This window comes from Diplotaxodon limnothrissa, linkage group LG6, assembly GCF_057381915.1.
Source record: "Diplotaxodon limnothrissa isolate DT_005_m linkage group LG6, D_limnothrissa_male_GT1.1, whole genome shotgun sequence".
Lineage (NCBI taxonomy): Eukaryota > Metazoa > Chordata > Actinopteri > Cichliformes > Cichlidae > Diplotaxodon > Diplotaxodon limnothrissa.
This window is the reverse complement of record NC_140601.1, coordinates 31,566,565-31,581,054: the sequence shown is the minus strand read 5'-3', so window position 1 is coordinate 31,581,054 and position 14,490 is coordinate 31,566,565. Positions and strand designations below refer to the sequence as shown.

The 14,490-nt window shown below is 41.0% G+C and overlaps 1 protein-coding gene across 2 annotated transcripts in view; it reads right to left on the bottom strand.

The window, feature by feature from the left end:
- The window catches only part of LOC146630859 (phospholipid-transporting ATPase ABCA1-like), a 32,143-nt gene that overhangs the window by 2,520 nt on the left and 15,133 nt on the right, over positions 1-14,490 (bottom strand). Inside the window, exons 9-48 of one of the 2 annotated variants that reach the window (XM_085354998.1) lie at positions 13,360-13,603; positions 13,101-13,240; positions 12,900-13,016; positions 11,958-12,152; positions 10,723-10,931; positions 10,464-10,640; positions 10,159-10,381; positions 9,707-9,928; positions 9,327-9,531; positions 9,110-9,223; positions 8,812-8,986; positions 8,542-8,673; positions 8,309-8,448; positions 8,061-8,198; positions 7,717-7,946; positions 7,461-7,533; positions 7,113-7,315; positions 6,933-6,984; positions 6,602-6,715; positions 6,218-6,366; positions 5,883-6,007; positions 5,537-5,635; positions 5,208-5,397; positions 4,827-4,921; positions 4,683-4,715; positions 4,465-4,570; positions 4,157-4,231; positions 3,409-3,578; positions 3,134-3,311; positions 2,893-3,008; positions 2,653-2,797; positions 2,391-2,514; positions 2,153-2,282; positions 1,861-2,044; positions 1,631-1,737; positions 1,341-1,482; positions 990-1,124; positions 758-861; positions 552-644; positions 88-331 (exon numbers count right to left, since the gene is read on the bottom strand). In XM_085354998.1, coding sequence (XP_085211124.1) covers positions 88-331; positions 552-644; positions 758-861; positions 990-1,124; positions 1,341-1,482; positions 1,631-1,737; positions 1,861-2,044; positions 2,153-2,282; positions 2,391-2,514; positions 2,653-2,797; positions 2,893-3,008; positions 3,134-3,311; positions 3,409-3,578; positions 4,157-4,231; positions 4,465-4,570; positions 4,683-4,715; positions 4,827-4,921; positions 5,208-5,397; positions 5,537-5,635; positions 5,883-6,007; positions 6,218-6,366; positions 6,602-6,715; positions 6,933-6,984; positions 7,113-7,315; positions 7,461-7,533; positions 7,717-7,946; positions 8,061-8,198; positions 8,309-8,448; positions 8,542-8,673; positions 8,812-8,986; positions 9,110-9,223; positions 9,327-9,531; positions 9,707-9,928; positions 10,159-10,381; positions 10,464-10,640; positions 10,723-10,931; positions 11,958-12,152; positions 12,900-13,016; positions 13,101-13,240; positions 13,360-13,603 — 5,847 coding nt within the window. The remainder of the gene's footprint in view (positions 1-87; positions 332-551; positions 645-757; positions 862-989; positions 1,125-1,340; positions 1,483-1,630; positions 1,738-1,860; positions 2,045-2,152; positions 2,283-2,390; positions 2,515-2,652; positions 2,798-2,892; positions 3,009-3,133; positions 3,312-3,408; positions 3,579-4,156; positions 4,232-4,464; positions 4,571-4,682; positions 4,716-4,826; positions 4,922-5,207; positions 5,398-5,536; positions 5,636-5,882; positions 6,008-6,217; positions 6,367-6,601; positions 6,716-6,932; positions 6,985-7,112; positions 7,316-7,460; positions 7,534-7,716; positions 7,947-8,060; positions 8,199-8,308; positions 8,449-8,541; positions 8,674-8,811; positions 8,987-9,109; positions 9,224-9,326; positions 9,532-9,706; positions 9,929-10,158; positions 10,382-10,463; positions 10,641-10,722; positions 10,932-11,957; positions 12,153-12,899; positions 13,017-13,100; positions 13,241-13,359; positions 13,604-14,490) is intronic. The other variant, XM_085354999.1, reaches the window with a different exon arrangement.

The window sequence follows — 14,490 nt, the reverse complement described above, 5'->3', positions numbered from 1 at the left end:
AAAAGGAGGGCGAAGAAGAGGAAAAACAAATGAGCATGCTTAAATTGAAGTTGGATGTTCATAATGATTGTTTGTAAGTTTGCTTACTTGGTCTAAAGTGGTCTGAGAAACAGAGTAGTCCTCTATGCTGAGAGCCTCTTTGTTCTTTGAGAGCAGGGAGAAGATTCGGGCGAGAGAGGTGAGGGATGAGGGAAGCTGGTACTGGAGCATGTTGCGGTGCTTCTCCTTCAACGTGCTCCCTGGTAGCTCCCTTTCTATGAAGTCCATTACTGGCCTAAGGTCTGGGTCTGGTCCCGCCACCCGTAGGATGATTGTGTAGCCATCTCCAAATCTAACAAGTATATTAAATATATATACATTCAGTTTTTTTCCCCTGCTATGGGGCTGAAGACCAGTCTTTCCTTCATATGAATCAGCTGACAGAAATACAGAATCAGGATTGCTGCCATATATAGTCATAAACATAAAATAATACCATTAATCTTGCTAAAAGTGTAAAACGACTTTTTGTGAGCTACAATGTTGTGAGAGGTGATTTTTTGTGGTCTGACCTGTTTTTGAGATGCTGCACGCTGCCCAGACAGCGGAACCTGCCGTTGACCATGATGGCCATCCTGGTGCAAAGAGCTTCACACTCCTCCATACTATTACAAGACACATAAGAAAGATATTCATAAGGGGGGAATTAGAAAAAAAAGAAAAAAAAAGAAAGAATGTCCAGGTAAACAAACACATGGACCGGAAGGGCCTGTCGAACCTGTGAGAGGTCAGGACTACAGATCGCCCCTCTTTGATGATGCTCAGGATGGCGTTCCAGAGAGCACGACGTGCCTTGGGGTCCATGCCTGTAGTTGGTTCATCCTGCGAACATGTAAGAGCAGGTACTCAGCTGCTGCTACACAATCATATTTACGAGACAGTTCACTGACTTTAGGAGCTTTAACATTCAGCAATGCTTTATTATTATTGTTATTATTAGTTTCACTGACCAGAAACACAACAGGTGGTCCTCCTATTAGAGCAATAGCAGTAGACAGTTTCCTCATATTTCCTCCACTGTAGCTGCCAGCTGCCTTGTCCACATACTTCATCAAACCCAGTTTACGGATGCCCCAGTCTGCCACCTAGTGGAGGGTTAGAGTTTTGCGTGTGTTAAACTGACTTCTGGCTGAAACATCATATCATGGCTGAAAGTGTTATCATTATCAGGTAAAGTGTCTAGTTGAAATATAAAATAGGAAAAAAACCCAAACAAACAACAACACTGCACAAGTAGAATTATAGGTGTAGTTTACGTGTAAAAGGCAAATATGTATCACGTGTGTATGCTTGTTGCTGACCTCACAGACTTCCTTCTCGGGCACTCCTCTCAGGATAGCATAAAACTCGAGATGCTCTCTGCCAGTCAGTAGGTCATTGATAGCATCAAACTGAGGACAGTAGCCCATGTTCTGATGGACTTCATCTATCTCTGTGGTTACACTGCAGTAAGAGAAAATAGATTAAAGTGTTTTTTTTAAGTGATATGAAGAAAGAAAAAGAAACCTGAAATGTAACACCTTTTCATGAATTAAGTAGTGTTGTAATCTACATAGTGTCGTATGATATGACGTCTTTTCTTGTCTCTCACCTCTTGCCAGCCAGGTAGGCCTCGCCACTTGTTACCACAGAATCTCCTGTCAGCATTTTGAAGGTGCTGGTTTTTCCTGCTCCATTCACCCCCAGCAAACCAAAACACTGCAGGAAAGAGGAAGAATATATTCTACTTAATATTTCACATTCAAAATGCCATTTGCTAATCCTTAACTGAAAAAGAAATTACTCATCCTCATATGTATAAAAGCTAAAAGACAGCAATACCTCTCCAGGAGGGATGCCAACACACAGCCGGTCCACTGCTGGCTTCTGTTTACGCTTGTAAATCTTGGTGAGCTGTCTGAGCTCCAGGATGTCTGACTGTCCTCCACCGCTGAGGATCCGCTGTCGCTCTCTTGCCACATCCTCGTCTTCCTCTCCGATGGGCTTCAGATGACTAGTGGATGACCTGAAAGTTACGGAGGAAAGGAGTTAAGTCTGAGTGTTGTGATATGGAGAACAAAGTTTAATGCATTTAAAACAGAATAATCACATGTATGTAATAAGTTTCCCCCACCTGGCCTTGAAGCAGAAGTGATACTGAATGAGGACGGTTATACAGAAGAAGACAACACCCTCAATGGCCATTGCAAACAAGTTCTTTCCAACCATGTCCCAGGCCAGAGGAGAGCGGAACCGGTTTTCACCTACAACAGGACATACATTTTAGGAACAAACACTTATTTTTCGTACCTTGTCAAAAACTAATAAGAACACATTTATTGCTGTAGTTAACAACTGCCTGCTGTGTTTACCGAATCTCTCCAGAGCATCAGCCATTGCTTGATTCTTCACCATGTCAATAAGTCCTCTTCCCAAGCAGAAGTGAGGGAAGATGAGGAACACATTCTTCAGGATATCATTAATGCCACCGATTTCCTGAAGGAGGAATGAAGGCAGCATTTAGCCAAGAAAGGTTGAAAATTCAATGTCAGTCATTCAAAAACCTGCAACTCTAGATATTTTTGAGTAATTCCTTACAAATTTACAAGTCTCCTGCTACTAATAACTGCTTACATTGCTTCCAAACAGCTCGAGAACAAATGTGGACACGCTGCCGTTGATTCCTATCAGTATGTTGACGCTAGTAAGAACCACGTAGGCTGTGCTGGGTATTTTAAAGAAAAATGAAGCTGGGTACATCAGAGGGGTGATTGACCATCTGAAAAAAGACACAAACAGAATTTTATATGAAAACAGGTTAAAGATAAACAAAAACGGAAAGAGACAAAGAAATTGTGTTTGTGCCTAATTTACCCATATAGTAGCAGCAGCAGAGCCAGCACAGGCAGATTGGTGGAGGAGACGTAGGCGTCTTGTTGGAAACACACAAAGATGATGATCACCAGTGTGGCGGGAACGATGTAGTTACACTGCAAATGGGATAAAAAAATGTACTTTCAATAAGCTAGATGTTGTATCACGACTGTGGTTTTCAAGTCTTTTTCAAGTCTTGAGCCAAATGAACCTTAAGTTTCGAAAAACTAAAATGACTTACCATATCCCAGACAAAGTTGGCCAGCCAGTAGAGGAAGGGTTGTACTCCACTAATGAAGTGCATGTGTTTAGCCTTGTTCACTCTCTCTTGGATGAGAAAGACCACAAAACTGGCGGGCACAAAGGACATGGCGAAGATGACGCAAATGGACACGAGCACGTCCACCGATGTTGTCATCCTGGAAAAGAAATAACAAAAGACACAACGGGAGTAAGGAGAGGCCAAAGAGATAGTTAAACCTTTGAATTCAGCACTGTAGTCACTGTAATACTCACAACGCGACTTGTGAGAGCTGCTCCTTGGTGAGGTTGAGTGGATGATTGTAGGCAGTGATGCCAAACTTTGTGGGGTCTTTTCCACCTGGCAGACTGACCCGTAGAATGGCGTTGTTCATCACATTGAGGAAGGAACCAATGCTGTGCCAGCCTTTGTTGTTAAACCAAATCTGCATTAAGAGAGGCAATTGTGAGAGTTTCACTTGATGTAACATTAGAGACTAAATAAAAGGAGCTTAGACATAAAACAGCAGCTTGGAGATCAGCTAAGTGTTACAAGTCTGTAAGAGTAAAGAAAGTCTACAGCATTCATTTATTTTACCCCCTCTTGAGCACTTATTATCTTTCCACAGTCAAAGTAGCACTTAAAAAAACCCACTTAGGTTCTAATGTTATAGTGCATTTGCTGTTATTTTGGACACCAAATAGTGCCAGACACCATTTGCATTTAAAATGTGAAAGTACAAGTACAAGAAAAATACACATTACTTGATACTCTGTAAGAAAGAAAACATAGGGCAATAAATCTCACCAATGTGGAGGGGAATCTATGTAATGTTCATTATCTATGACATACTCAACATAAATAGCATGTAGGTTGAGTACTACACATTTTGTGTGCAAGCTGCAGGTTTAACAATGGCACTGTTGAAGGAATTGATCAAGGAGGCTTAACTGTAATGTCCAGAGCCACGTGCTGTTGTATAACTGCTGTCTCGTGTGTGCATGTGTGCGTGTGTGTGCTAACCTTGACGTTATTCTTGGTGTCCAATCCTTGGATGAAACTGGAAAGACTGTGAAAGAAACGATCTGCTGCAGCTCCCTGGAGAATGGGCGAGGCAGCAGACAGAAGAAGTGAGCCAAGTCTTTTTTAGCACATGTGTAAACTGACACTGCTCAGACTTGTAATAAGATACCATGTTTATCATCAGTACAGCTGTAATTATAACAGCACAGACAGACCCCCTGTAAGAGTCTTATCCCGACAAAATCAAAGCAGGCCATTATGGAACGGTTTATGGATTATGTAGTACATAATGTAATAAAATCTCTTACTCTTTCAAGATGGAAACGTCTCCTCAGCTGAGCAATTGCCCGATCAGTTTCATCTGCGTGGGCCAGAAATTGTGAACTCCTTGCACCTAATGAGAATCCGCCATATCTGCAATAGATTACAGCCATTTTAATACTTTGAAAGGACACAGCGGAGAAGCACTCACTCAGTATTATTGATTTGTGAAGGAACTAAAGATGCATCATGTCTGTTACTGTACCTGAACTCGTTGACCCAGATCTTGTTCTTCAGGCTGTAAGAAAGGAAAAGAAATTACTCAGTGCTTGATAGTTGCTTGAATGAGAACAATTTGCATTAAAAAAAAATCAAGGTAAATAATAATAACATGTCAGAGGAGTGTTACCTCTTGCCAATGATCTGAGCGTAGGTCTTAACCAGATAGTCTGAAACGTTTCTGCCTGTCAAATTCTGCAGAGTGTCTGTCTCACTGAGCTTCATCTGGATACAAAAACAGACAAATCAGTTATTTCGTGTTCATTATTCATCTAGTTGGTTGCTCACACTTATTATATGACTTTTGTTTTAACTGGTTTTAGATTTTATTTGCCATCTCAATTTCAATTATTTATTTATACAGAGCCAAATCACAACAACAGTCGCCTCAAGGTAATTTATGTTGTAAAGTAAAGACCCTAGAATAATACAAAGAAAACAGAGAAAATATAATCATATGACCCCCTATGAGCAAGTGCTTTGGTAACAATGAGAAGGAAAGAACTCTAACCTGTGGTGGTGGAAGCCCCCCAGCTCCAGATGGACACTCGGGCAGCATCCTCTTGCGCCCTTCGCAGCTGCACTCACACAATGGAGACGGATTCTGCATGGTCCAATTTCCTTTGTCAAACATGTCCTTCACACTTTGAGAGACTTGAGGGACCGACCACTCATCTTGAACTGCAGTGCAGGGAATGTCCCTGGAGCATAAAGAGGGCGCTCATATTAAAATCTCCAATTTGTCCATATGCATTAAGCATTCTTCCTGAAATTCTGACTGATTCTTACACGATCTATAATATAGATCTAAATATTTTTCCTAAATGTAAGTTAACTCACGGTATTGGCTGTCCTTCCATGCAGCGTGTTCCAAAGCCAGGTTCTGCTGTCAGAGCTCCAAGCAGATTGTTGGTATGAGGGTCTTCAGGCATGTCATTACTGCAAAGGCACAAACAAAACACATTCCTTTTAATAACACATGCCATTTTAAACTATCTCTAAAAGTAGGAGAAATACATGTTAAAAGAACATCGTCACAAAATTCTACTTAGCATTTACAGCTTTGGTAAGAACACTAAAGGATAGGCAGCGTTATGTAACGTTTTACATCTTTAATGGGCTGAGAAAAATGGGCTATTTTGCAAAACAATGGATTAAAGTTCTTTGCAGACAGATTTTATCTTACCTGATGAAGGTAAACTGTTCTCCATACATGCCAGGATCCAGAGCCAGGCTGGGGTACTTTCCAAATGGAGGAACGATCAGGCTGAAGACCAAGGCAATACACACAAACACTGCCGGAAGCACAATCTGAAAGATAACAGCACTGATGTTAAAAGAGAAAAATACAGCTATTATTTTATAGAATCAGAATCAGCATCAGAAAGACTTTTATTTATCCCCAAGGGGCAATTAAGTTAGTAGTTAGGAAGAGCCTCATGATTGAGCGAGGCATAAACATTCATATAATGGCTAGCACTGTGTGTAGAGCCCATATATGTGGGTTTAATGCCAGTATACCTGGGCAAAAAAGCCCTTCCTAGAGCGTCGAGCATAGAGGAATCGTTTCCACAGTAGTGCTACAAACTGCTGTCTCTTCAGACTCCAGCCTTTCACTTGGTATGACCCTTTGCCATCTGTTCCACTAAGCCAGTCGGTCTCACGGGATTCTGAACACAGACAACATGATACCCATCAGCAAAACTGCAGTGTGACAACATGGAAACATAACTTGTGACACATGGATTGTAATAACTTAATGTCTGCAAATTTGTAATTTTGTTTATATTTATATATCTGGTAAAATGAAACTTTAGGTACAAGCATAGGCTGAAAGATTTGATGAATGATAGCGAAAAAGATCTTTGCTATCACTGCACTTCATGCTGGGTAATCCATTTCTACCTGGGTCACCTTCAGAGTCATTGAAATCAAAGTCATCCTCAGTGAAGGGTTTCAGGCAGCTCTGGTGATCTCCGAACGCATGACGACGACGGGTTCTGGTGGGCACGACTCCATCTGCAGCCACATGAGAATCAGTGAGCTGAGCTAAACTATTTAAATTCCATTGTTTTGTCTTTTCTATGTTCCCTGATGCTTCTTATTTAAGACTCAGTGTACACAGCATTTAATTTCTAATTATTTCATCTAATGTTTACCAACAAATGGTGTTATAATGTAGATTGCATAGGAGACGTTAGGTGTGGAAATGTTGGAATAAATATCCCAGATTTACCTGAGAGCTCAACTGAATCCACTCCACTGTCCTCAGCCACTTTCAAGAAAATCTGAAGAGTTAGAGGGAAATAAATTAAAATACTGGCTAAGGTGAAAACAGACTGCAAAAAATAATGCAAATGACATATAAATATGTAAAAAAAGTTAACTCCAACCAAATGAAAATGTAGTATCTTACTTCTTCTAGGGTGGTATCAGATATTCCATAACTTGAGATTCCCAAGTCAGTCAGTCGGTCATCAAGCTCATGAAAGAGCTCCACAAAGGCGCCATCTTTTGCAGCCTGGTAGGGCAAGACATAGGCGAGTTCATGGCCGAGATCCTCCACCAGGCGAGCCTCAGGGACATGCTTGAAAATCACATTGGAAATGAGGGAGACATCTGTGGGGAAGAAAAAGCAGAGAGAGTGAGAAGTTAGTAAACGGACAGAGGTCATTTTACATTACAGCTTTCCTTTTTGGAGCTCAAACTGATAATGTGGGCTTAATTTTATAAGAAAGACAGCCACTTTGTTATTGATTCTTACCAATAGTAGTGGTTTCACTTTCTGGTTCACTGCCAAGACCAGCATCTGAACTGCTTTCTGATACATTGTCCTCCTGTTTAAAAGACAAGACAATGTTAAGAGGGAAGAAAAAGACTAAATCAGTTGTCCTTCATTAGCAATCAGCATGTATATTTTCTATTTTACTATAGTAGAGTATATTTCTGTATTAATGATACAGAAAGTTTTTTTTTCTTCATTTGAAAAAGCTTAATATTGCTTTTTACATTTCTTGTACCTTTTCTGTTTTCTTGCTATAGGAGACTGTGCTGGCAGAATTCCTGCATGACTGTAGTGTCAAGTCATAGTCTCTCTTGACCAGGGTCAGGTAGTAGCCTGTCCCCAAGTGGGTCTTCAGGAAAAGAGAGGAGCCTACGCAACACAGCTTCCCGTGCGAAATGATGGCAATGCGGTCACCCAGGATGTCAGCCTCGTCCATGTGATGAGTGGACAGGATGATAGTGCGGCCTAAGAATAGAAAAAACTGAATTTGTCATTTCATTCTTGGGGGTGGATTTCTTGACTCAAATTCTATGTAAAACTACAAAAATAACAAGCTAAGACAATATCAGATCTAGTTACCTTGTCTGTATTTGAGCAAGAGATCCCAGATGCCCCTGCGTGCGTAGGGATCAACACCAGCTGTGGGTTCATCCAGAATCACAACCTTTGAACCACCAACAAAAGCCAAGGCCACTGACAGCTTCCTCTGCATCCCACCTAAAAAGACATCAAGAAATAAAAGTCAGAGACAGACTTTCTGTAGAAGCGTTAAACAGAAAATCCCTTTGCACAACCTGCCCACTGAAATAAATCAAATTTAAACTGACCGGACAGGGTGCTTGTGCGAGACTTTCGTTTGTGAGGCAGTCCAACATCATTCACAATTTGTTCCATTTCCGCCTTCACCTTCTCCTCTGAAAGACCCTTCAGGCGGGCGTAGAACCAGATGTGTTCCTCGACTGTCAACCTGCATTACAGCAAGCAACAGTTCACTTAACAGCCAAAGCACAAAAGACTGAAAGTTTCCACAAAAGTCTGTCCCCCAGTAACGCATACGTACATGCTGAAAAGTACGTTGTGTTGAGGGCATACACCCAGATTCTGCCGGATTGTGCTGAGTTCAGAACGAATGTCTTTGCCGAGAATGTAGGCTGTGCCAGAGGTGGGTGGAAACAGCCCTGTCAGGATTGACCTTGATCAGAAACAAGAAGGAAACACAAAAATACAGTCAGCACTTCAGCTGAGCAAACTTTTAAATCCTTTATCAAGTGTCAAACTCTCAGCTCAGCAAAACTTGGGAGTACTGTAGACAACATGTGCACTATCTTACATAGTTGTGGTTTTGCCAGCTCCATTGTGTCCGAGGAAGGAGGTGATCTGTCCCTCATAGAATCTCAGGGACAGCCCGTCCACGGCCAGTTTGTTTCCATGGCTGTAGATCTTCACGAGATTCTCAATGTAAACACCTGGCTCTATGTGGCTTGGCTCTTCCTCAATGCAGACAGCTGCAAATCAGACACAAAAAAACAGCATAATTTATCCTGGTATGCCATCCAAACTTTAAGTAGTTTAAAGTGAAGATGTGTTGTATATCTAAAAATTATGATAATAATGATTATGATATGTACCATCAGCGTTACCCTTCTTTGACAGAGGGGTGGAGATGTTCTTGTTCTCTTTTTCTCCACACCAATATGTCCTAGTGAAGGGAAAATACCAGGGCCTAGGGATCCCATACTGACCTGTAACAGAATGTATTGCTTGTCAAATAATTCATATTGCTCATGTGCAATTTGTCCGCTAAAGGGAAAAATACCCAAACTGCAAAGTTTTTGCACAACTCACCAGGGAACACAGCTTCAATGTACCAGGTCATTATTCCGTACAACACAGCGTCAAACAGCATGAGGCAGATGGAGGTGGTCAGGTTGTAGCTGTCTTCCTCTAGAGGGCTGGCAAGTAGGTTTGACCACTGTATTCCCACTCCTTGCTCCTCAAAGAGGGCAAAGTACTCACATCCAAAACCGAAAGCCACAGGAGAAAGGAGACTCTGTGAAAATGAAAGAGCATTCAAATTTTAGGACAGAAAATTATGCCTGCATACAGCAAGCTTGTTTTTAATCACTATATTCAAACATAGAAGTAATATTTTAAGACAAAGAGTACAAAATGCAAAAGAATCATGTTTGTATTCATAAGTGTGTAATTAAATCTATTCAACACACCACAACAATTTTTGCTCCAAAGCCCACGTAGTCCTGCCAGGCAACACAAAGCACGTAGGGCAGGTAGAGAGTGAAGTATATAATGCCACCGCAGGCGGCTGCCAAGTTGGCACGAGAAAACAGCGTGCTGATGAGAAAGCACTGCATGATGGTAACTACGCCAAACGATCCCAGGAAGAGAAACACAACGCCGGAGTCACTGTAAGGCAGCAGGTTACCCATCTGAGAAGGACGTCAGACAAAAGAGACAGGGAGAGAAAAGAATGATGTCAGTTGTTTTCCACCTTTTAATTAAATTTGGAGACATCATGGAAAAAGAGTGACTTAATTGTGCTGAGTATGAACATCTGCAATGATCAGTGCGAGCATGTTCACTTGTTTTCTATAATTTGCTGACATTCCTTCATGGTGACATATTGGGCATACGTGTGTGTGCCTGTGGCTGCACCAACCTTCAATAACATCACCAACAACCCAGCGCTGATCAGCAGGGGGATTAAACTGCTGATGAACCAGCTGAGCCAAAGGGTGCCGTTGTTCAGTCCCATGATTCTCATAGTCTCTTTGAGACGTGCCTCTTTCTCGTATACCACTCCCTTGATGATGATAGCTACTGAGTACATCCATGCCAAGGTCATGAAAAGAGGCATTGACCGACTCATCACACGCAGGAATCTGAAAAAGCGCATTGAATGTTACACACATATCCTCTGTAGAACTGAAACACATTCTTTTTTTAACCACAGCATTCACTTACATATCATCAACGTAGCAGGGGTAGGGCATCTGCTGAATGTAGATTCCTGTCTTCTGCTTGGTGCCGGTGACAGCTCTGATAATTCCTTGTTCGATTACATCCTGCAGGTAGGAAAACCCACCCCAGACATACCGCAGGTCCTCAAAGGGGTCTGCCCTGGGACCAGGGTCCCAATATCTGCAAAACAAGATGAAAATCAAGAGGGTCAAAGGAAAAGGGAAAATAAATAAAAAAACGTCTGGTCAACACGGCCACTTACCCGTCTTTAATCTTGTTTGTTCTCTCCACATTATCGATGTCCATACGAATTTTGTAATTGACATTGGGTGGCAGGTCAGTGCTGTTGTTGTGGGCAATGTCAGGAAACACGATTCCAGCCCAAAACCTCTGGTTATCAAGAAGACCCATGGACTTGTTGACCAATCGCTCCTCATTAGCCACTGGCTCCAGCTTGTCCAGGTTCACACACTGAAGGATTTTGATAAAGAATGGTTTTAATTACAGTTTAGCTAGAAAAAAGGCACTCTTGCAATAACTTTTATCTGAAAAGTGTTCATACTGAAGACGCCATCAGCCTGCAGACATCCAGTTCAAGTGTTAAGTCCTTAACAGCTCCAAAACAAACTACTCAGCTCTTACGAATGCTAAAAAAGTTTCAGCTCAAGTAGTCACACAGTTTCTCAGAATTACATTTATTTAAACTGGAAAACAGCAATGAACTTTACACCTGATTGCACAAACTCAGGTGCTTTTGTAACCACACCAGGATTGTTTAGCTGATTTGTTGAGAGCTCCTACAGATTAGCTTCAGACTTTTTTAGTTGACAGAAGCAGACTTGTACCAGATCCTCCCACAGCAAGTCTCTACTGTGCCAACAGAAAGCTAGAAAGCATAATGAAATGTGGGTGGACGATAACAATTAAAATACACCATATGCTACATATGTATGTCATTTTTGACTGTGTACGGTTGTCCTCGACACAGTTCACAGTGCAAGAAGCTTCACACATCATATGATCTTAAAGGGTGAAACAGTCAGTAGGTCAGTGAGTTGTTTGTGATTTTGCTGAACATGTAATTGACCCTAAGTGAGGCTTTTTAAGTGATTTGTATTGCATTTGTGCATTTAATAACATTATCCGCAGTGGCTAGAGACAACAGGTCAGACAAAACCAGGTCAGATTCACATTGAGATTCACACTAAAATGATCAATTACAGTAATAAAATTATCTATATATGGGAAGTAAATAGCTGTGAGGATCTGAAAGCAGTTCAAATGCACTGAACAGTCGAAGATGATGGCAGATTTGTACTGTGATGCCAAAAAATGTGAAATTAGCTGTTATTTTTCTGCATGCATGAACACCTATTCTACAGACATAACTTCAGACTCACGTTATTATGGCTTTAATCCCAAAATCTCAAAAAACATGGCAGCACATGACAGTTTGTTGTGCACTTTTTGCTAATACATCCTTTTATTAACACTAACCTCCATGAAACGAGAAATGGTCTGTATGGCGTGGTTGGTTTCATTGAAGACGTCTCTCCAGGTGTAGACCGATCCTGCGTGTTTTTTGTTAACTGAGGTCTTAGAGAGGAATGCTGCTATGTCTGACACGCGCAACTCAGTCCCACTAAGCTGGGTGTTAAGGAACATAGCGCTGGCATTATTCTGGAGCAGGGTCTGCAAAAAGAAAAAATAACATTTAATAACAAATAAAATCAAAATAACAATGCTGATTTTGATAGAAAAATTTTTTAAGATGCTGGAAAAGCTGAAAGTTCTTTTTTCTTTCATTTAAATTGTCTTTTAACCTTCTTCTTTTTGTGATGCAAAATGCCAAACTGTGAAAAACTCCTGCATGCATTCTTGCTTGTTCAGGCAGTTTATCCCTGACAGCAACTTATCATTAAACTCAAAATGCAGCTCATTATCAGTCAGTAACATCAAAGTATTTTTACAACCCTTCACCACCAGGTGGTGCTTTATGTAATTCCCACATGAAAATGCTGAACAGATTTCTCAGGCACAGCCATGCACTGATGTATTTTTGAGAACATAATAACAAGTAAACTGACTCCAATAGGATGAATCCAGAACGATGCTCACTAATCGTGGCAGAACAAGTAGTCAACCAAGCACATGTGTGGTTGGTCCGGCTCTTTTCTTATTTGAACGAGAACAAGTGTGGCCTAAATGAGATCAGTTCTTAGTTTTGGTTTACGAGGTTTTTTTCCTCAGCTGCCAAATTCTCATTTCGATAGCTTCAAATAAATTCATCAAAAAAATCCCAGAACATAAACACTCTTTGCTATATATAATTATACATAATTACATTTCAGTAAAGGCGATCCTTTCATGTAAACAGGAAGCACACAAAGCAGACAGTGCTGATGTGTGCCAAAGGAAAATGCCCCTGCACGCACTCACCCTGACCATGTCCATTTCCTCGCTATTCTCCATGAAGTTCCAAATCTTGGGCTTCATCTCCTCCCACATCCCTCCAAGGTCCCTCAGCACACCCAGCTCCTGGAAGGTCTTATTAACCTGAAAGACCCACCAAAGATAATTTCATTTAATGGTTCATACACACCTCTAATGGGGATTTTATATGTTAAGCGATAGCTATACCTCGTGGATGATCCTCTGTGTTGCTGGAGTGTCTGGTGTATAAAGGATCTTCCCCATGAGAAGGGGCTTCAGAGCTCGCCAGATCATTCTGGAAATGGGACTGGACTCCAGGTTCTTCATCAAATTGTTACAATAAGGAGCTGAAAAATAAAAATAGAGACATTTAAATGGTGAACCTTGTATTAGTAACAACAAAATATTTGACTAACAAACTGTACTATTGTGAAACTAAATTGATAGGTGAGCTCTGGACACTTACTGGAGGAGTTATCGTAAGTGGAAATGGGTTCACTGTCATTATCGTTGCCGTGGTTTCCAAAAAGGGCCTTGTAGTTGTTGTCTTCATACCAGTTGAGAGACTTGATTTTGAGGCCCCCTCCCTCAGGATGTCCACAGACGATACGTGACACGGCCTGGTACATCTGATTTGGAGACCCTGTAGCATTTGCGGTAAGATACAGGATCTCCTTTCGCATATCCTTCCAACTCTTCATGCTGGAAAGCTGTAGTAGAGAGAGGCAGATAGAAATGTCAACATATTGATGATTGCTAGGTGGCAGTAGGTCAAATTAGAGATCTACTTCTCATGTCCTCAAAAAATCGGTTGACAATCTTTGGTTTGTCTACACAAATAGAGATAATGCTCCTGAAAAGACCTATTTTAGACACAAAATATCATCTTAATATATTAGAACAATTTTTATGTTTCAGGCAGGAGGCTTTTTTTTTTTTTTTTACCATATTGCCTTTTTACAGTAAAGTAACTGCATATATTTAAGACTGTCACTTTTTTTTTTTTTAAATTATGCAGATCCACATGGTTGAAATTCATCCTGAATGACAACATGAGTGTGTTTAATGCACCGCTGATCACTTCAAGTGTCATCCCATATGTGTTCAAAGTTGCTCTGCACACATTTCTTCTTCAGGTATTCTCAAATGTCCTGAATGATTAAACAGATAACGAGCAAAATGAAAATAATATGCCCACATCCTTATTTGAAAAGGGATCATTTGTGACAACAGTAATATAAAATGTTTGAGTGCCTGTGTGTGACGCAGGAGGTGTGAAGATATTGAAGGTTATCATCTCCTCTATGGTTGGTATTCTGGACGTGGAAGTCAAGTGCTGCACTGAGGGGTGGAGACACTTAGCTGTCTGCCTGCCTCAGATAAATTTAACTGGTGTTCCTGGTCTATCGTTATGCCTCGTTATGTGTGCATGAGGAGAGGTCAGATAAAATGTAACACGTATTTCTGCATGTGACTTGCATGCTACTGCTGAGCAACTTACATAAAAAGCAGCTGTGATGATGATATTTATCATAGTGTACATCTCACATGTGTACGTTTTGTAACAAATAACACAGAACTTGCATTGCATTTCAAC